General features: G+C 35.9%; 3 protein-coding genes across 8 annotated transcripts in view; 2 read left to right on the top strand and 1 right to left on the bottom strand.

The window, feature by feature from the left end:
• Positions 1-5: 5 nt before the first annotated feature.
• Polr1F (RNA polymerase I subunit F) lies at positions 6-11,784 on the top strand. Of its 4 annotated transcripts, XM_081984248.1 has the most exons (7): positions 6-302; positions 354-496; positions 551-746; positions 802-968; positions 10,786-10,851; positions 11,353-11,434; positions 11,487-11,784. In XM_081984248.1, exons 1-6 carry the CDS (start codon positions 100-102, stop codon positions 11,430-11,432), a joined length of 855 nt encoding a protein of 284 aa, XP_081840374.1. In that variant the 5' UTR covers positions 6-99; the 3' UTR covers positions 11,433-11,434; positions 11,487-11,784. The 4 variants fall into 4 exon arrangements, 3 of the variants coding, with proteins under 3 accessions (XP_081840374.1, XP_081840376.1, XP_081840375.1); XR_014178951.1 differs by lacking the exons at positions 11,353-11,434; positions 11,487-11,784 and adding an exon at positions 7,616-7,795 and having other exon boundaries at positions 8-302; positions 10,786-10,836; XM_081984250.1 differs by lacking the exons at positions 10,786-10,851; positions 11,353-11,434; positions 11,487-11,784 and adding an exon at positions 1,377-1,892 and having other exon boundaries at positions 8-302.
• Positions 1,995-19,695, bottom strand: part of Awh (LIM/homeobox protein arrowhead) — a 31,282-nt gene continuing 13,581 nt past the window's right edge. Inside the window, exons 2-15 of the mRNA XM_081984232.1 lie at positions 12,657-12,838; positions 6,478-6,695; positions 6,184-6,423; positions 6,016-6,120; positions 4,520-5,557; positions 4,201-4,248; positions 4,003-4,023; positions 3,799-3,832; positions 3,541-3,621; positions 3,133-3,347; positions 2,908-2,950; positions 2,651-2,704; positions 2,427-2,472; positions 1,995-2,248 (exon numbers count right to left, since the gene is read on the bottom strand). Coding sequence (XP_081840358.1) covers positions 5,496-5,557; positions 6,016-6,120; positions 6,184-6,423; positions 6,478-6,695; positions 12,657-12,838 — 807 coding nt within the window. The 3' untranslated portion in view covers positions 1,995-2,248; positions 2,427-2,472; positions 2,651-2,704; ... (5 more) ...; positions 4,201-4,248; positions 4,520-5,495. The remainder of the gene's footprint in view (positions 2,249-2,426; positions 2,473-2,650; positions 2,705-2,907; positions 2,951-3,132; positions 3,348-3,540; positions 3,622-3,798; positions 3,833-4,002; positions 4,024-4,200; positions 4,249-4,519; positions 5,558-6,015; positions 6,121-6,183; positions 6,424-6,477; positions 6,696-12,656; positions 12,839-19,695) is intronic.
• Positions 13,622-19,695, top strand: part of LOC145732170 (DNA-3-methyladenine glycosylase-like) — a 139,730-nt gene continuing 133,656 nt past the window's right edge. Inside the window, exons 1-2 of one of the 3 annotated variants that reach the window (XM_081984276.1) lie at positions 13,622-13,672; positions 13,732-13,822. The gene's annotated coding sequence lies outside the window, so the exon portion shown is untranslated. Of the gene's footprint in view, positions 13,673-13,731; positions 13,823-14,946; positions 15,448-15,506; positions 15,555-16,157; positions 16,311-16,369; positions 16,418-19,695 lie in introns of those variants that run through there. The other 2 variants (XM_081984275.1, XM_081984273.1) reach the window with 2 other exon arrangements.

Genomic DNA, 19,695 nt, shown 5'->3' with positions numbered 1-19,695 from the left:
AAACAACACGGTACTAATACATAACCTCACTTTTTATGTTGTATTTTTCAAAAAGTGGTATTTAGTTTTTTGAGTTTTCTATAGATAAAAAGGGGCTCAATGTCCAAAACTCAGAAAGGGGGTAGCGTCAACTACCATAAATTTGACCGGAACTATTTGAACGAGCTTGTCACTCGACCGGGCAGTGGGGTAACCAAGGAGGAGTTTGACTATCATTTGGCCCTGCACCCCGCTCAACTCAACAACTTTGCCCACTCTGTTAAAGACGAACTGAGGAAAAAAATAGCTTGCTACGATGCAACGTAAGTTTGAACCTTTTGAAAAAGTGTGATTTGTTTTAATTTGTTAATTAGTTTCAAAGGCATTTTATTGGGGTTTGAGCAGTTGAGACTGTTGTCACAATTGGGAAGAATTGGGCTGGACAATTGTTACATTCACTTGGATGTGCGAGCCTCTTTTTTTGTTTTCAGACCTGAAATAGGGATGAGTTTGAAAGGTTTGTTGTCTTTATAAAAGTAACAATTTTCGGTTATTTTTAATAACATTTCAGGAATTGTAACCCAAAAAACTGAAAACCATGTGGGGTGTTTAGTGTACCACACTTTTCACGTTTCCATACCTAACCCTGTGGATAACTCTGACAAAACATGGTTGGGGTATGATGCAGCACCCACCAATACTGTGGAGTTTAAAATTACATTTGTAGATCTAAATGGGCGTTTGCCCTACATTAGAGGAGAACTACTGTAAATAAATTCACTTTCACACTTGGCTAAGGTTAGTAATTAATGTGTTTTTAAGGTCAATACTTCTCAGCTCAGAGGAGACACCAAAAATGAAGAGTAAGAAGATAAAAAGGGCCAAAAAATCTGAGGATTTAGAGGTGTCACTTGAGAGTCTAGACTTGAATGTGTTGTTTTCAAATGGTGATGTCAATTTTGATCAAGTAGCAGAAACTGATACCCCAGGTAAAGTTAAAAGAAAAAAATCCAAGTCTTTCAGTTTAGATGAGTTTAAACTAGAAGCAGACAGCGACCTTGAAAAAATTTTAAAATAGCATAATTTTTACAGTTTACTTTAAATTAAATATAAGCTGGAATTTGTGTAAACCTAAAATCCCAAAGTCAATACCAATTTAAAAAATGTATACATTTTTTAAAGTAGGGACATCAAATACCATATTAAAAGAAAACAAAAGTGGTTAGTAAATAAATCCTAGCATCCATCGTGACGTCACGACCTTTTGTGGGACATATCTAAAGGCCGTTTTAGACTATCCAATTTTTTATACAAGATCTTAAACAATATACCCAAACAAACTTGCAGCAAATCTTGGTTCCTATCAAAATTTATACTGTTTTACATTTACATTACAGCCTGAACCAAGATATGATCCTATATTGGATGCAATTCGACAGAAAAATGACTTCTTTATGTCATTAGTGTCATTCGCAATGACATTTGCAGAAAAAATTATGAGGTTTGATTTGAAATTATTTGTTTATTTGTGTAGTTTACTTACTGTTTTTAATTAATTAAAAAAGTCATGGATGATCTAAATCAAATGAGTTTCATACTCCTGTTTGCTTTAGTAAGTGCTCCTGCCCTTACTGTGTGCTGTTCTCTACTCCTCTCATAATGTGGAGGTAAAATCAAACTGAATTTTATTGAAGGTAAGGAAATTGTTTGTTTTCTGTTTGAGGGGCCTAGAAATTGGCTGAAAGATAGAACCAGTTCTATTTTTCGTCCACTTTTCAATCCTAATTTACTGTACCTATGACACTATCCAATTTACCTTGGACAGAAAATTGTTCGAAATCAATTGAATAGTCCAAAACAGCCTTAAGGTCTAGCAAATCGCGACCTAAGATGTATTTTAGTGTCAGTGTTTACATTGTCTGTCTCATTTTAACTAATTCTGCTAAAACAAGAAGGCCAATGTTACTACAGCTTAAGACTTGGTTTACCTTCTGAGGTATTAATTAAACAAACAATTAGATCTCAAAAATATTTATTCAGAAAGTTTGTACAGGAGGGGGCACTTCTAGTGTAGAGTCACCCTGTAACAACACACTAAATTAAATAAAAGTGTCACACCAAAGTGCTGTCAGATTGACAGTGTAACAAGTATCAGTGAAATAGTGACATCACTAGGCAATCATAGCGTATATTATTGTTGCATCATATTTAGTCCTTAGTACAGCAGAAGTTGGCTTTTACCTCTCTACTCACCTAACTATCCAGTAACCTGGAATTAAAACAGAAATTTCAGTAAATGTGCACAATGAAGGAGGTTAAGTAACATTTTTACTAGAAAAATCAGTGAGGGCAAGTGGTTTTCATGGTACAGCTCAAAATAGCGTATACAAAGTTGAATCATCATTTGAAATGTAACTATTTAGAATTAGCTTTAGATGGAAACTCACCTTGTTAGCAGCTGCAAGTTGTTTTCCTCTTTGAATGTAGTGAAACCTGCAACAAAACACTCAGCATAAATAACTTATTTAGATACTGTTATTAAGTTGTAGGTGAAAGAACAATCAGTAACTAAGTTCTCATCAAAACTATTTATGACAGGGATAACTAGTTCATTTTAAGCATCATGTTTACATTTTATAAATTGAGAAAAAGAGTTGTAGATGTTACTGACCTTTGAAATGGTTGTAGGAACCTCTAAATAGTCATTGTGTCCTGTTTGAGGGTGCTGAAACAATAGGAAAATATCAGTTAAATTACTGGTTAAATTTCAAAAACTTTTTTAAGTTGTAAATGAAAAAAAATCAGTGAAAAATGCAGCCATACATTCTAATCACTCTGTAAAGTCAGACGGTAATTTTTTTCATCATTTAAAACTAAATTTAAAATTAAATTAACTAGGTACAGTAAAAGTTATATTAAGACACTTACCACTGACAGTAAATTCCTGGTAACCTCACATCTGCCAGTACTACTGCAAAAAAAAGAAAAAATTAGTCAAACTGAATTAAGTCTTATATCATGAAAATTGACAACATTATATAATCAGTGCAAAAATTGCAGCCAAAATTCCTAATCACCAAAAATCAGACGGTAATTTTTATCATCACGTTTACAACAATAACATATCCTTTAAAATGAGTAATCAATCTTTACCTTCATATTGATGCTCCTCAAGTCCAGCTGCAACAAATCCCACCTTAGTCTGGTTCATTTTAACTGGTTGAAAGACTCAACCACTCAACAAGTCAGAACATAAGTAATCATTGATAATATACACTCAGATTGACTAGGGCATATGATTAGGGTCATCATTGAGTGTTTTAATTGAGTCCATAACCTTTTAAAAGAGACTTACCCCACGCATAAACCTGTAAAGAAAAGAAATATTAGTTTAGTTAGGTTCAGACTCAATTAGTTTAGATTTAAATGACTTAGATAACTATCAGGTTAAAAGTTGTCAACAAGTTAACTTCAGACATATGCTTGTCTATCAAAAACATCATGTTTTAGTTAATATTTAGGGTAAAGGTGTACACAAATACTGCTCATGTTCATACTTACTTTTAGTTGATGCTATAGATTATCTAGACAACTGAGGTAGTCAAGCCCCTCATGGATGATGTTATGCGACAGATTATTTACCTGTAAAATAAAGCTGGAATTAATAAGTGTCTTACAAATTTACAATTTTGAGTGTTAGCTGCACACAAATCAGGGTTAGTGTTCTCATCATTTTTTAAAAATATGACAGGGATAACTAAAATAACATCATGTTTGAATTATCAGTTGAAAAAACAAGATTTAAACTCTTAAACTTACCTTGAAGAGATGGGTGCCCTTAGAATTTTCCACACTGCAAAAAAACCATAAATATGAGTATCAGTCAGGTAATAAAGCACCGTAACCTAACAGGCCAACAATCAGTCAAATTTGTGTCCACAAGTTAGATTTCAGGTTTCAAATGTCTTAAGCATCATTTTCACTCTGGTTATGTTAACCAGAAGTGTGGTGGTGTGTACTTACTTTGGAGAAGTGATCCAAAACCTGAAACAATCAGTGAACTTTAAAAAAAACGTGGTATGTTAGGAAAAAGAAAAAAGTTAGGTTAGAGTTCTTCAGAGGAAATTTATCAACTTGGTTTTGTTCAGACATATGCTTGTCTATTAAAATCATCATGTTTAGCAGTTTTACTTAGTTGAGTGAAAAAGAGTGTAAACTCACCTAAATGATTGCAGTACATCTTGAAGGTTATTGTGCATGGTGTGGCACCTGAAAGTAACAAAAAAAAAAACATTAAACACTCACTAAACTTGATAGTTCGAGCACCAAAACAGTCGGCAACACACTAAAATCAGTATTTTCCGATAGATTGAAATCAGTGTTCAAATCATCCGAACGAGTTTTCTCATCATTTTCACTGTTTTAACTTTTACCCAAGAAAATTTCACTTCCCGTTCGTTAAATAGAGTGTTTAGAAGAGCTTTAGCCCTTTTATAACCATAAAACCCTTAGGATGCCCTTAAAATTTCCAGAAACTTACCTCGTAAAATAGTCGACCGTCTTGTAGATTGCCGCTTCTCAAAATAGAACGAATTTAAATGTCAAACGTCTGAAGTCAACTCGGTGTCGTTGCCGGCTGTCACTGGATCTGATAGATTATATAGGTTATCTTTGTCGGTTAGAGGATGTAAGACAAGAACAACTAGAGTGAGGGGTGCGTTCCGAATTTGGAGATGAATGTCACGTGGTTTGACGACGCGTTCTTTAAACTAGTTTTTTTAACTAAAATTTGTAAAATTGAATGGATTGAAAATGTGTGACTCAATCAAAGTCAATATTATCAAACTACTAGAAATATAAAAATGTCGTTTTTAATAGAAAAGGCAAAGCAATTTGTGTTGTTTGCATAACTAGATAGGTTATGATGGTCGTTTGTTTTATTTATTTCTGATTTCTTTTGATCCATTTGAATTTTTTTTCTTGACTGACGACTTTTGAATCTTTAGAATCTATGAAAAAACTAACAAGCAGTCTTCCAGATATCTAAGCAAATTGAGAATAACAGATAACTTATCTAGCTAATAACTATTAACTTATCTGCCAAACAGCACTATTACTAAGAATAAATCTTAAGGGTTATTCAAGACTTGGTCAAGAGAAATTCATAGTCCAACGCATTAAATAATAGACTTTTATTAAGTAAATTCCTTAAATCTACTAACAATAATAAATACCACATACAACTTGTGTGATATATTATAATAATATATAAACAGATTCCTATTGTTGACTTGATTTGATTATACAAAAATTTGAAATAAATATGAATATTAAAAAAAACATCTGCGGATCTATAGTAGAAAACAATATCAGTAATTAATATGCAAGAAAGTGGAGGTTTACACTGTACAATTTCTGTCTTATCAACGGAGATATGATATAAGAGACTATTTTACAAGTTAACACAGGTTTTCTTCTTTTTCTTCTTCTATTGGGAGTTCTTCCCACCTAGGACACTAAACTTCGCTTTGCATGCAGTGCAACGTGGACTCTTGGGACAAATCGTCTAAGGCAGAATCTGTAAATTACACCATATTGTCAATGTTGTTAGCGTTTTCAGGACAGAATGGTGCATGATTACTGTTTCGTTCTTCATTTTATTTGCCAAAATGTGATTATACTTAATTTGTAAACGGGAAAATCGGGGTTTGTAGATAAGACAGTTGGAAAAAAGTTGATTATTATTATTATTATCTAATAATAATAATAACAAAGTATAAAACTTTCATTCCAGTATAGTCAATTGGATGCGAGAAATGATCGATAGTTGTTGTGCAACATCTAGTGACATCTGTACTTAACTCTTTGAGAATCTTGGAAACGCCATTTGTACTTTCTAACTTATAGAGTTGAGTACAGATGTCACCAGATGTTGTACAACCACTATAATAACAAAGCGCATTTTTTCAGTAGATCTTCAAAACGGTTAGAGATTAGAGATACAGATTTGTATACACTCTATTTACCATGACTTACCAGGTTGAGAAAATATGCCATTTTTGTTCTGTTGCTGAAACGAGTACGTCAAATGGAGGTTGATGTGTCGGCTATAACCGTTCTCGTCCCGACTTGACCCATGCACTAGAAATATAACCTCACTTAGGACACTTTACAAAAATGAGCTCATTTCGAGCGAAAACTCACGTTGACTTTTACTTTTGCCAGTGTGCATATGCTTTTTCTGTCTCGCTCGCGAGTTTTGGAACCACACCTGCGTCACTCGTTTACTCAGTCCCGTGATTTGCGCTATTCGTTCCAAATCCTGCCCGTCCGGGTTCGAATCCAGCTGAAAATTCGCTTGCAACACCTGCAACTGTTCCTCGGTGAAGGTGGTTCGGACGCGTTTTGCTTTGTTTTTGTGGTATCCGTCCACGTCACAACCATCTATATTTGTAAACGTTCTAGTTAAGGTGGAATGAGGTAAAATTTAAAGTTTACCATCTGATGAGGTGGTGCCGCCATCTAACGTTTCCAAATAGTGCGCCTTGCAAAGTACACGATCTTCGTGGAGCGCAAACTCCTCTCCCGTGCTAAGTTGACGGTGACAAGCGGCGCACGCAAAACACGCCAAATGGTACACGTGATCGCGTGCTTTGCGCACCCAATCGCTGGATGAGATGCCTCGTAGACACACCGAACACTTGGCACCAAAACTCCTAAAAAAAAACACTATTAAATATTGACAACTAATGTCAAATAATCGAGTACATTCGTATAGAAGCAGTTTATATATTGGCCTTGACATTAAACTGCCCTAATAAAATAAATAAAAAAAGAGACATGGAACTAGGTCCGTAAATCTCGGAGGCCTACACGCAATCGGTGGTTGTATCTTTTAATGAGCGGTCTAATTTAGAAGTTTTTTTATTCCGTCCGGACATGACAGTCCGGCCACCGGTTACACCGAACTTCAATTTGGAACGCCGTGCTGCCGTACCAAAACACTAAAATACGCGCTTTTTCGCCCCTGTTTTAATTAACGCGCGCCCATCGTGGGCGTCCTTAATTGGGTACTACCACGGATCGCCCTCGGTCGTGTAATCCGGTCGATACCTTTCCGAATTTTGGTCACATTTATGTTTGTATTGTTTTAAAACTTGATAATTACCTGGTAGTTGATTTTTCAATATTTCGTATACAGGTTGTCCGTTTTACAAGCCTCACCATGGGTTGTTTGAAGAGATACAAGAAAGTTTAAATTGGGGCAAATTAGAGCAAGTAGTAGTCGATTCAAATTTAAAAATTCTTAGTACTTCCGGAGATATTCGAAAAAACTGAAATTTTGGAAACTAGTTTTTATTTTTTTACTAATTTATTTGATAATACAGGGTCAGCCATCCAAACCATTCATTAGAAGTTTATTAGGATCCAATATTAATAGAAATTTTGTAATTAAAAGAAATTTGATGAGTTGTATGTTGTTACGAGGGCATTATGAAAAATAACGCACTAGGGCATTATTTCTTAGATTATTGACCTTAATAGGTTTCATTATTGATGAAATAATAGAACATTATCAGGTTTAATAATTATTAACTTGTTGTTTTCTGTGTTCTGTAGTTGTGTTCTTTTTTAGATTCTCTGAAGACGGGGGTAGATTATCCACCGAAACGTCAGCTTTTTTAGGTATCAAGACCGAGCCTAAATCAGTGGTCAGTTATTGTCAACTTAGTTGAAAATAGTGCGAATTTCCATTTTCCCAACAAACCTTTTTTGTATGGTGAGGCCGTAAACCCAATTAGCAACGAAGAAATGAGTAAGTATCTCGTTAATCAACTCAGGGGGGATATTTTTGGAAAGCTGCTCTATCTGTTGTTTTCTATGACATTTTGACGTAACTTGTCAAATAAGGGAGTAATTTAGGGTCAAAACAGCGGGTGTCAAAAAATATGTGATTTTATGGTGAAGGAAATTTGACGCCCTCTAGCGGCCAAATGGTGTGAGCAATCCACCCATGTGGAGATATTTTTGGAAAGCTTAAAATCTGCTCTATCTTTTGTTTTCTATGATATTTTGACGTAATGGTAGGTGTGGATGGTGACAGATGTACTGCGACCTGATTAGATCTATTGTACCCCATCTTCTTCTGCTATCTCAAGGTTTCCTTGTTAAAAACAGCCTCTCAAGATTTAGTTCCTTTTGGAATTTCAGGAGCTTGAGTGGGTCTGTTCGAGGTATTTCTTCCACAGCCAGCTTAATCCCAGTGTGTTTAATCTTCTGTGGCGTACAGCATAACACTCCAGCAAGATGTGGTAGGGTGTTTCTGGTTCTTCTCCGCAAAACTTGCAGGTACTGTCCTCTTCCAGGCCTAGCTTCCTTAGATGTTCTCTGAGTCGACAATGACCCGTTAATGCCTTGAGACTAATTTTGCTGAGGTTAATCAGTGTCTTTGATCTTGCGCGGTTAAAATTGCCGAAGAGATTGACCTGCCTCAGTCCTGGAAGTCTTTGCCAGTGCGTTGCTATCAGTTCTTCTTCAGCTTTATTAAATACTTCCTGGACATATGCTCTTCCGCAGAATGGTTCTGGCCCGATCAGTGGCGCTGATGCTCCTTTTCGTGCCAGAATATCTGCTTGTTCGTTACCCTCTACTCTGACGTGCCCCGGAACCCAGAGGGGGGTTACCTTGTTGTTTCTTCCTAGATCATTGATGTTAGATGAGCTCAACGCTTTGATGGCTGCTTGGCTATTGGAAAGGATCGCAATTTCCTTGTTCCGGAATTACCTGTCGAGGTTAAACTGAATACACACCTTTCTGAAGGAAAAATGCTAGGGAACTGGGCCATGGGTTTGGAGTATTTGGTCCGAGGCCAGTAGACTCCTGCTCCAGTCTCTTCGGGAGTTTTAGATCCGTCCGTATACCATATTATGGTATCTTTTCCCAATGTTTGAATGGATTCTCCGCTCCAATCTCTCTTGGTGCTCAGTTCCGTTCGAAATTGTTTTTCGAAACTAAATTTCCTGATGATTTCGTCGACAGTAGGCAGTGAGTCCAATATCCAACCTGAGATGTGCTTCCCAAGTAGTTCTTCTCACTCGAGAAGGTCGAGAATTACCTCTAGTGCTGCCGTGGAGGTATTTTGACGTAACTTGTCAAATAAATAAAATATCCCTCCATGACCAATTTTGAAAAATCAAATGACTACCAGGTAATCAAGTTTTAGTAGTTTTGATTTGACTATTAGTTTGTACAATTTTCTTTTTAAATATAATCCCATGCTCTAATCAACTTTTAGGTATGTTTTTCATAAACTGAAATTACGTAAACGTATTGAATTTTCATGATTGAATAGGATCATTAGAGTACTGGATTGGTCACTATTAATAATTAAAGATGTGGTCATTGTTGCCTATATATCTATAACGTATGCACGATTAAGCGACGGGAATGTTCAGTTTACCACACACACACTCGTGAAGGGGCATTGTTGGACTATGACGTGGCAGGTTCCGATCGTTTTTTTCATTTGTCATTTCGTGTAGACAACGCCGGAGTGACATTTCGACTGCATCATCATTATCGAAAGATTATTCAGCTTTTCCAGGGTCGTGTCGGTTTTTCGGCCGCGTGAAAGTCCCGACCTAACTCCGGGCGATTCTGTATATGAAACTATGCCTAACTGGCCGCATAAAATGATTGATTACGTCTCCGCGATGCGTGAAAAAGGAAAAAATCAGTCTAGTAGATGGCGCGATTGTTCTTGTGAACAAACACACATACATTTTGAGAAAGGGGACTTGATTTGAACGGGAAAAAAAATCCCGGCCGTCTCGATTCCGGCCGAGTCATCGTGTTCTGCAACAAATGTTGAACGGTCAAAGGAGATCCGACAGTCAGATACCGATACGCTTTTGTTTTAGCTAAATATCTCGTAATCGAACCGAGAGGACCGCGATATGCGATCCTATCATAACATTTTGTATTTTTTCTTTCGATTCGAAGAATCAAGACAGGCGGAACATCAGGGGGACCTTCGCCACCATCCTCGACGTTCATATACACACAATCATAATGTAAAGTTTACGGTACGTCATGCGAACCTCTTTAACACATCAATCTCCCGGCCACTTTCAAGGTAAAGATGCGCATAAATGAGGTTTTGGTCTATGCTGGCCTTGTAGATGACTTTCTCCACTGTACTCGCACAAAAAAAAACAAAACAAATCAACTTACAAAATAGATAGATACTATACTTGTAGAAGCTACCCACAGGCAAAATCAAAGTTTGTAAAACTGGCCATAAGAAAACCATGTACCTGACAGAGAAACATATAGATAATTCCATAAGAGAGACAAAGATAAAAAATCTAGTAGGCACAAAATTTTGTTATTATACAATTTGTTGTTAACAGTAAATGAGTACTATACTATTTGGTCTGGTTTCTATATTTATTTTTGAATAAAATGAATTACGTTTAGCTGTTTAACATATTCGAATTACTGTTGCGTTGCGATAGCTCTCTAATGACTTAATTTTCATCTGTCAAAATAAATTCTAACCTTAAACCTCAAAATCAAACAAAAAAATAGACCATTTCGAGGTGACGTCACAAACGTCAAACGTAAGTCAGCCATATTGCCGGGGGGGCATACAGATCCACTAGCTAAATGTAAACCATAGAAATTTTCGATTGAGTTCAGAAGATTGTAGAAAAATGCCGTCGTTTTGTTTAGTCGTGCGTTGTGGTTAAATAAAATATTGTTTTAATTTTAGTGTATTGTGTCAGTTTTGTTTGGTTTTTTTAGGCGAACCAGCCAAATTGGAAGATAAGGACAATCCTGACTGGGTTCCTTCTGTAAATATGGGATATACCAGGTGTCCAAGAGCACCCTGGACATAGGAGATTAACATGGGAAAACGGTTTTGATTTATTTGCGCCTGTACGGTTGATTTGATTGAAAAATCGTAATAATGAAAGTTGTAGTACCTATCACGGACTAGTTTTCTGTATTTTTTTCAGATCTCTAACTTGAGCCCTTTCGTCGTAAAACACGAACAAAAATGAGAAAATTTTAACTTTTTACCTGCACTGTATAGGCGGTTGCCGGGCAACGGGTAAACAGATCATTGTTGCTGGTACGGTTGCTCGACAACCGCTTATACAGTGCAGGTAAAAAGTTAAAATTTTCTCATTTTTGTTCGTGTTTTACGCCGAAAGGGCTCAAGTTAGACATCTGAAAAAAATACAGAAAACTAGTCCGTGATAGGTACTACAAGTTTCATTAATACGATTTTTCCATCAAATCAACCATACAGGCGCAAATAAATCAAAACCGTTTTCCCATGTTAATCTCCTATGTGGACACCTGGTATATTATTACCAAAACCCAAAATCTACAAAGTGTATAGCGGCATGTTCAATCAGTTAAGCGTTAAACAAAACGTCTCATAATAGTAAGTTTTTGTACAAAAGTTATAATTTATCTGTAATAAGACCTTTATATAGGAAGATGAGCATGAAGGTGAGAGAGCACGTTAGCTATGAACATGGACAGGGAACTCACTGCAGGTCCATCTACAGAAGTATCTGTATCTTACTTGGAACAACTTCAACAAATTGATGACAATAGTCAACTGAAAAGTGAACAAAATGCTGTGTATAAATTGTCTATCAGAAGATTTTAATTTTGCAAATCAAAAAATTATACATTGCAAGAAAAACTAAAATCGTCTGGCTTGTCAGAAGAGTCATTTAAAGATAATGATTCAAAAACATTATATTTTACAGGCTTTCCAAAAGCACAGATGATGTTTTTAGTTTTTAACAGTGTCTCTCAAACAAGGAGATCACAAATAACAATGAAAATCAATACAGCTAAATTCAGTTGTCTGCCCCCCCGGCAATATGGCTGCCGTCGAAAGCCAGTGTCAAAACCAGGTGACTCAAAATGATCTATGGCCTTTAGGGAACGTCAAATTTTTGATTTTACGTTTTAACTTTTTGTGAGGTTAATAATGGACCTAACTTTTAATACTCTTTATTGTGGCATTGTCAGTTTTTTATTCTGACGTTTCGTCTTTGCGGAACCATCATCAACTTCCAACTTTTTTTTAAATACGGTCCTGATGTTTTTATGTTAGATTCTCAAAGCCCTTTTCATTCTGTATTCAATGATGTATGACACTTTATGGTTTCGTTTAGTTTTACACTGTTTTTTAAAAAACAGTTCACTTTTTTCAAAAAATCGAGACGTTCTCTAAAGGTCATTTCTAAGTCACATACTAAGGCTTCGATTACGCAACTTTCGTTCCATTTAACCAAATCTGTATCTCTAACCGTTTCCAAGATCTCCATATAGTGGCCCTCCTTATCCTGGACACACTGTATACACACAAATAGGACTATATTTTATTAGGAACTACAAGTTGTCATGATTAGGAATATTCCAATCACAAAATTAGCAAGTAATCTAAGTCAGAAAAGCGTTTGGCAACATTGCAGCAAAACTTTCGCCTATTTGTACTTTGTTTGGATTGTCCATCTTTGTCTCGCTCATTAGTGTTCGTTACATGGTTTTACCAAACCTGTATACGTGATTCTGGCTCTTAACGTTTTAAGGGGACATTTAATAATAATAATAATACTAATACAAAAGCTTATTAACTTGTTACTTACTTGGCATAGTCGGCTTTACAATAAATCGCTCTATCTCGAATAAAACAAGATGGCTGCTTGTCTAGTTGCAATTGACATATGCAACATCGCAAACATCTAACGTGCCAGGTTCTGCCCGAAACTTCCAGCAGGAATTTGTCGCTGATGGGATCGCCGCAGGCGGAACACAGCCGATATTCAGTCTGCAACGGATCAAAAAAATAAAAATGGCCGCTCAATCTGCTTGAATAAAAATGTTATTTTGACTCGCAATCACCTGTCCCCGATCTGGGGTCGGACGTCACGCGGACCGGACTTGACACCTTTTAATTACAAACGCGCGTCTTAATAGAGGTACGAATACGATCCGACGGCCGATAGGCCCCCACATCGGGGGCCCCCTTTTGTTTCGGGCCGCCACCAATGGACGGACCCCCGCGAATACCGGCCCGAGAACCGATAATTTTATTACGGCGGTCAGCGTTGGCCAATTATGGCACAGCGCCGTCTTTTGTTTCTCGATGGTACCGATGGTGCTGGTTCTCAATCGCTCTTTTTTTTGCTTGTTCCGTCTTCGTTCGGCTCTAATTAAGTCTTCCACAACAGCAAAATTGCTACTAAATGTTAAGGGTTAACGCAAGAGTGATCAATAAAAACTCTATCATTACCAAAGAAAATATTACTTTTAATACTTGAATTAAATTTAAATAGCTTAACTAGATAGTAAATAAAAGAATTTGTGAGAAAATCAATGTGATAACTATACTGTGGTTGTCCTCCATACCGTGCTTAAGTAATACGGAACACCATCCGCTTTTACTACGGAACGTACTCCAGCCTGACATTTGACATTTAAAATTTCTTCTCCCACTCCATAACAACTTTTTTGATATTTGATTAGTTAGAGTGTTTTTATTAATTTTTCAACAAATATTAATTAAAATCTTGTTTATTTAACTGGTGTTTGTATAAATTGAGTTGAGTGTAGTGTACAAACGGAGAAGTGTAACCTGAAGCCTGAAGCAGGAGTTTAAAGAGTGAGCAAAACTAGTTGAAGTTGCTCTCACGTTATTTTGAATGTTACAACTGTTTTTAGGACTTTCTGGGGCTTTTATAACGTCCCTCAAGAGCTAAAAACCATCTGGAGGGGCAAAACTCTTTGAGTAAGCTTTGTTTGGAACCTTCAGGTAAGTTTAGTTTTAGCATCTTTTCTGAGTGGTTGTTTTAAAGCTGCAAAACTCGGTCAAGCAGTTTTTTGTTTAATAATGCATTTACGCTATGCTATTAAGGTCCTAGGCGGAGCCCTAAGTTGTTAGTATTCGCACTGGATTTTAATAGAACAAAATATCAACTTGGGACCACGCCCAATTGTTGTTATATTTTTTAACTTCTGATAAAAGCTTTTTCTGTGCATAAATACGCCACTGTATAGTGTATGCTTTGGATTTTGGTCCATCTGAATCGTGTAACAGGGATATTATCCACTTTTATCACCTAATTTGGGTACTAAATGTTAAGGGTTAACGCAAGAGTGATTAATAAAAACTTAACTCTCGTAAACTATTATTACCAAAGAAAATTACTTTTAATACTTGAATTAAATTTAAATAGCTTAACTAGATAGTAAATAAAAGAATTTGTTAGAAAATCAATGTAATAACTATACTGTGGTTGTCCTCCATACGGTGCTTAAGTAATACGGAACACCATCCGCTTTTGCTACACTTCGGAACGTACTCCAGCCTGACATTTGACATTTAAAATTTCTTCTCCCACTCCATAACAACTTTTTTGATATTTGATTAGTTTGTTAGAGTGTTTTTATTAATTTTTCAACAAATATTAATTAAAATCTTGTTTATTTAACTGGTGTTTGTATAAATTGAGTTGAGTGTAGTGTACAAACGGAGAAGTGTAACCTGAAGCCTGAAGCAGGAGTTTAAAGAGTGAGCAAAACTAGTTGAAGTTGCTCTCACGTTATTTTGAATGTTAAAACTGTTTTTAGGAATCTCTGGGGCTTTTATAACGTCCCTCAAGTGTTTGGAACCTTCAGGTAAGTTTAGTTTTGGCATCTTTTCTGAGTGGTTGTTTTAAAGCTGCAAAACTCGGTCAAGCAGTTTTTTGTTTAATAATGCATTTACGCTATGCTATTAAGGTCCTAGGCGGAGCCCTAAGTTGTTAGTATTCGCACTGGATTTTAATAGAACAAAATATCAACTTGGGACCACGCCCAATTGTTGTTATATTTTTTAACTTCTGATAAAAGCTTTTTCTGTGCATAAATACGCCACTGTATAGTGTATGCTTTGGATTTTGGTCCATCTGAATCGTGTAACAGGGATATTATCCACTTTTATCACCTAATTTGGGTACTAAATGTTAAGGGTTAACGCAAGAGTGATTAATAAAAACTTAACTCTCGTAAACTATTATTACCAAAGAAAATTACTTTTAATACTTGAATTAAATTTAAATAGCTTAACTAGATAGTAAATAAAAGAATTTGTTAGAAAATCAATGTAATAACTATACTGTGGTTGTCCTCCATACGGTGCTTAAGTAATACGGAACACCATCCGCTTTTGCTACACTTCGGAACGTACTCCAGCCTGACATTTGACATTTAAAATTTCTTCTCCCACTCCATAACAACTTTTTTGATATTTGATTAGTTTGTTAGAGTGTTTTTATTAATTTTTCAACAAATATTAATTAAAATCTTGTTTATTTAACTGGTGTTTGTATAAATTGAGTTGAGTGTAGTGTACAAACGGAGAAGTGTAACCTGAAGCCTGAAGCAGGAGTTTAAAGAGTGAGCAAAACTAGTTGAAGTTGCTCTCACGTTATTTTGAATGTTAAAACTGTTTTTAGGAATCTCTGGGGCTTTTATAACGTCCCTCAAGTGTTTGGAACCTTCAGGTAAGTTTAGTTTTGGCATGTTTTCTGAGTGGTTGTTTTAAAGCTGCAAAACTCGGTCAAGCAGTTTTTTGTTTAATAATGCATTTACGGTATGTTAGTAAGGTCCTAGGGGCCTTAAGTTGTTAGTATTCGCACTGGATTTTAATAGAACAAAATATCAACTTGGGACCACGCCCAATTGTTGTTATATTTTTTAACTTCTGATAAAAGCTTTTTCTGTGCATAAATACGCCACTGTATAATGTATGCTTTGGGTTTTGGTCCATCTGAATCGTGTAACAGGGATATTATCCACTTTTATTACCTAATTTGGGTACTAAATGTTAAGGGTTAACGCAAGAGTGATTAATAAAAACTTAACTCTCGTAAACTATTATTACCAAAGAAAATTACTTTTAATACTTGAATTAAATTTAAATAGCTTAACTAGATAATAAATAAAAGAATTTGTTAGAAAATCAATGTAATAACTATACTGTGGTTGTCCTCCATACGGTGCTTAAGTAATACGGAACACCATCCGCTTTTGCTACACTTCGGAAGGTACTCCAGCCTGACATTTGACGTTTAAAATTTCTTCTCCCACTCCATAACAACTTTTTTGATATTTGATTAGTTTGTTAGAGTGTTTTTATTAATTTTTCAACAAATATTAATTAAAATCTTGTTTATTTAACTGGTGTTTGTATAAAATGAGTTGAGTGTAGTGTACAAATGGAGAAGTGTAACCTGAAGCCTGAAGCAGGAGTTTAAAAAGTGAGCAAAACTATTTGAAGTTGCTCTCACGTTATTTTGAATGTTAAAACTGTTTTTAGGAATCTCTGGGGCTTTTGTAACGTCCCTCAAGTGTTTGGAACCTTCAGGTAAGTTTAGTTTTGGCATGTTTTCTGAGTGGTTGTTTAAAGCTGCACAACTCGGTCAAGCAGTTTTTTGTTTAATAATGCATTTACGGTATGTTAGTAAGGTCCTAGGGGCCCTAAGTTGTTAGTATTCGCACTGGATTTTAATAGAACAAAATATCAACTTGGGACCACGCCCAATTTTTGTTATATTTTTTAATTTCTGATTAAACCTTTTTCTGTGCATAAATACGCCACTGTAAAGTGTATGCTTTGGATTTTTGGTCCATCTGAATCGTGTAATAGGAGTATTATCCACTTTTATCACCTAATTTGAGTATTTGGTAAGGTAGGGATATTCCATTCTGACATTTGACATTGTATTGACCGTTGATCAGAAAAGTTTAAATGGAATGGTAATGTAATAGTGTTCCGTTTGGGGAGCTACGATTACTCTCAGACAATTTAAAAGTGTAGCTGGTTTTATTTAATAATTTTTTGTGGTTCTATTATATTTTTTTTTTAGTGTATAGAAGCAAGTTTTGCCCTGGTTTCGAATTTCAATAATCATCGATACCGCTCTATACACAATCGTATATAGAGGAACAGTTAATGCTTCACACGTAATATGCATATATGGTAATTCAGCGGTCTCGGGGGGCCCCCCCGCGGTTCGGGTACGCGGTGGGCGCGATTTGTAATCCTTTTCGGATCGGATCTGAGCCGGCTCTAATCCGATCGTATTTCACTCTGCACACTCCCTGAATTATAATGTAAGGGGCACTTAGCGGTTTAGCCGTCGCTAATAGTCCTTCTCGTATTTTGTCGTCCTCTACCATATTTTTTCCAGTTCCACGTTCATCATAATATCCCAGAGTTAAGCCAATACTCCAATTGTTAAAATTAACCATCACAGGTGAAGTCAATTCACTAGACTGATAAGTCAAAGGTCGCATACCGCGTGACGTGTGTGTGTGGTACCATCGTCAAAAGAACGTTTTTTTTCCGACAGGGTACCGCGAAGGTACCCACGTACCCCGCGGGCCTTTACGAATAATACTCTTAATCATGACGGGGTCCCGATAAAATCGCCATTGTGCCATCGGCTTGATTGATTATCGACACTTTTTGTCGCTCTATCACAATATTTACACATCGGATTTTTCTAGCTTTGCCGCCATCTTCGTTTTTTAGGTAACTGTCACAAATTATCACAGTTAGCAAGTTGCATCTGTCAAAAACAAATTAAGTTACTATTATACATTTTTTTTTCGTTTAAAACCCTTCACCCTTTTGTTAACAAAACCTCAATTGAACCAACTGTCAAATTACGTCATCGTGACGTCAATCTGCTCGTATAATTAATTTGAGAACAGCCATGAAACATGCCACTGTACATCTGACAGCTCAACGCTGATTATATTGTTGTAAACATTTCAAATTGACAGTGACATCAAATAATATAATTTTGACAAAGTTTCAAAATAACGTCACTTTTAGCGAAAGAACTACACGTTTGTTTGCTTTATTTTCAAAGTGTTCTCTAACAAATACATTTTATTGGACAGTTTAATATAGATATGTAAACCCAAACAAATTCGATAATACAATTTTGGGGTTTTTAATTGAAAGGCCAGTCTTTTCGGCTTGCAAAAACCCTCTAAAATCCACTTAACACTCGTAAACCGATTTGCTTCTCTTTAAAATCAGCTTATGTCGTATCGGTTTAGGGCATTGTTCGGAAAACACCTTTTTTTGAAAGTCAAGGGCCGCTTGTCATCTATATATTATTCCCTCGACCAGCTACCATAAGGGCTTTTGTGTCCTTTTTCCAGTTAATAAATAATATAGACTTGACGGGGAATTGTCCAAGTTGTTTTTACTGGTAAATTTCTTCCTAATCTCATCATGCTCGAACATCGAGTTGTTGATGATGGTTATGTTTTTCGAAACGTTGGTCCACAATAGAAACGAAAACAACGAGGGCCTGAGAACGGTTAAGGCTTGACTTATACACATCCAACATGTGCCTTGTCCTACCCATAATAATTGATTCAAGTAGATAAATCGAAGTCATTACAAGGAAAAAGGCCGGTAGGAATGTCCGCTGGATACCATCGTTGGGTCCCGAGGCGACCATTTATCAAAATACATTTATATTGTATTTGTACAATAATATTATACACAACACCTGTCATTCACCGGACCTGTGACTTATAGACTTTATTATGCCGGCCGCTGTTGAGCCCGTTATCTACCTCTCGCTTTTCGCTATCTCTCTCCAACACACAAAATATTTCACTTAAGAATAATTCTTGAATGTATTTATACGAGGTGGCCAAAATACTTTAGATGCCTTGACCAAACAGATAGAGTTGTTGGAATAAAGGAAATATTGCACAAATTTTTAAAGTTAGGAACCAAGTTGTGACATTCGGTGTTGCCAAGTCAAAATATTTACTGACGGTAGAATAATCAGTCAAAAAAACGGTAGATCAAAAAAAAAATGCCAGTTTGCTATATTAACCATACAAAAATACAGATTTTCATTGTTTCAATACGTCTCGTTTCGAAAACTGTGATTTTTGCATATTCTAGGCCAATTGTGACATTAGTGACAGATATCACGTGGTTTCAGAGGATAATTCAGCGAAGCTTCGAGTAAGAAAATGTTTTAAGCACATTTTTAGAATTTCTAAATAAAAACAGTACAGAATTTACAGTACAGTCAGGGAGAAACTTGAACAGCCAAAAACACAGTTTGTAGAGACAGTCAGGTAAAAAATCCTGTGTAAAACCCACTTGGAGTGAGACATTTACTAATTTAAGCACAATTTTGGAATTCTCATTAAATTTCCAATTCACTAACCTGAAAAAACACTACAAAATTTGGTATAGTCAGGAAGAAAAGCGGGGTCAAAATTTGAACTGCCAAAACACAGTTTGAAAGAATAATGAGGGACAAAATCGCCAGTAAAACCTACTTGGAGTGAGAAAATGACTGTTTTAAGCACATTTTTAGAATCCTCATTAAATTCCTTATTTGAAAACACTATATAATTTGGTATAGTCAGGGAGAAAAGTGGTGTGAAAGTTTGAACTGTCTAGAACACAATTTGTAAATACAGTCAGGTACAAAATCGTGTGTAAAACCCACTTAGAGTGAGAAAGCTACTGATTTAAGTACATTTTTGGAATCTTCATTAAATTTCCTATTCAATAACCTAAAAAAACACTACAAAATTTGGTACAGTCAGGAAGAAAAGTGTTGTCAAAGTTTCACTGCCAAAAACACAGTTTGT

This window comes from Ips typographus, linkage group LG7 (genome assembly GCF_016097725.1).
Source record: "Ips typographus isolate SLU linkage group LG7, UJ_Ityp_2.0, whole genome shotgun sequence".
Taxonomy (NCBI): domain Eukaryota; kingdom Metazoa; phylum Arthropoda; class Insecta; order Coleoptera; family Curculionidae; genus Ips; species Ips typographus.
This window is presented reverse-complemented; position numbering and strand designations above follow the sequence as displayed.

What these genes read in the sequence shown, in the direction of transcription:
- Polr1F (XM_081984248.1), top strand. Translation starts at nt 100, where the DNA reads ATGTCCAAAACTCAGAAAGGGGGTAGCGTCAACTACCATAAATTTGAC. An exon ending in TACATTAGAGGAGAACTACT is followed by an intron (nt 747 to 801) that starts GTAAATAAATTC and finishes TGTGTTTTTAAG; the next exon opens with GTCAATACTTCTCAGCTCAG. An exon ending in TTCTGTAAATATGGGATATA is followed by an intron (nt 10,852 to 11,352) that starts CCAGGTGTCCAA and finishes GGACACCTGGTA; the next exon opens with TATTATTACCAAAACCCAAA.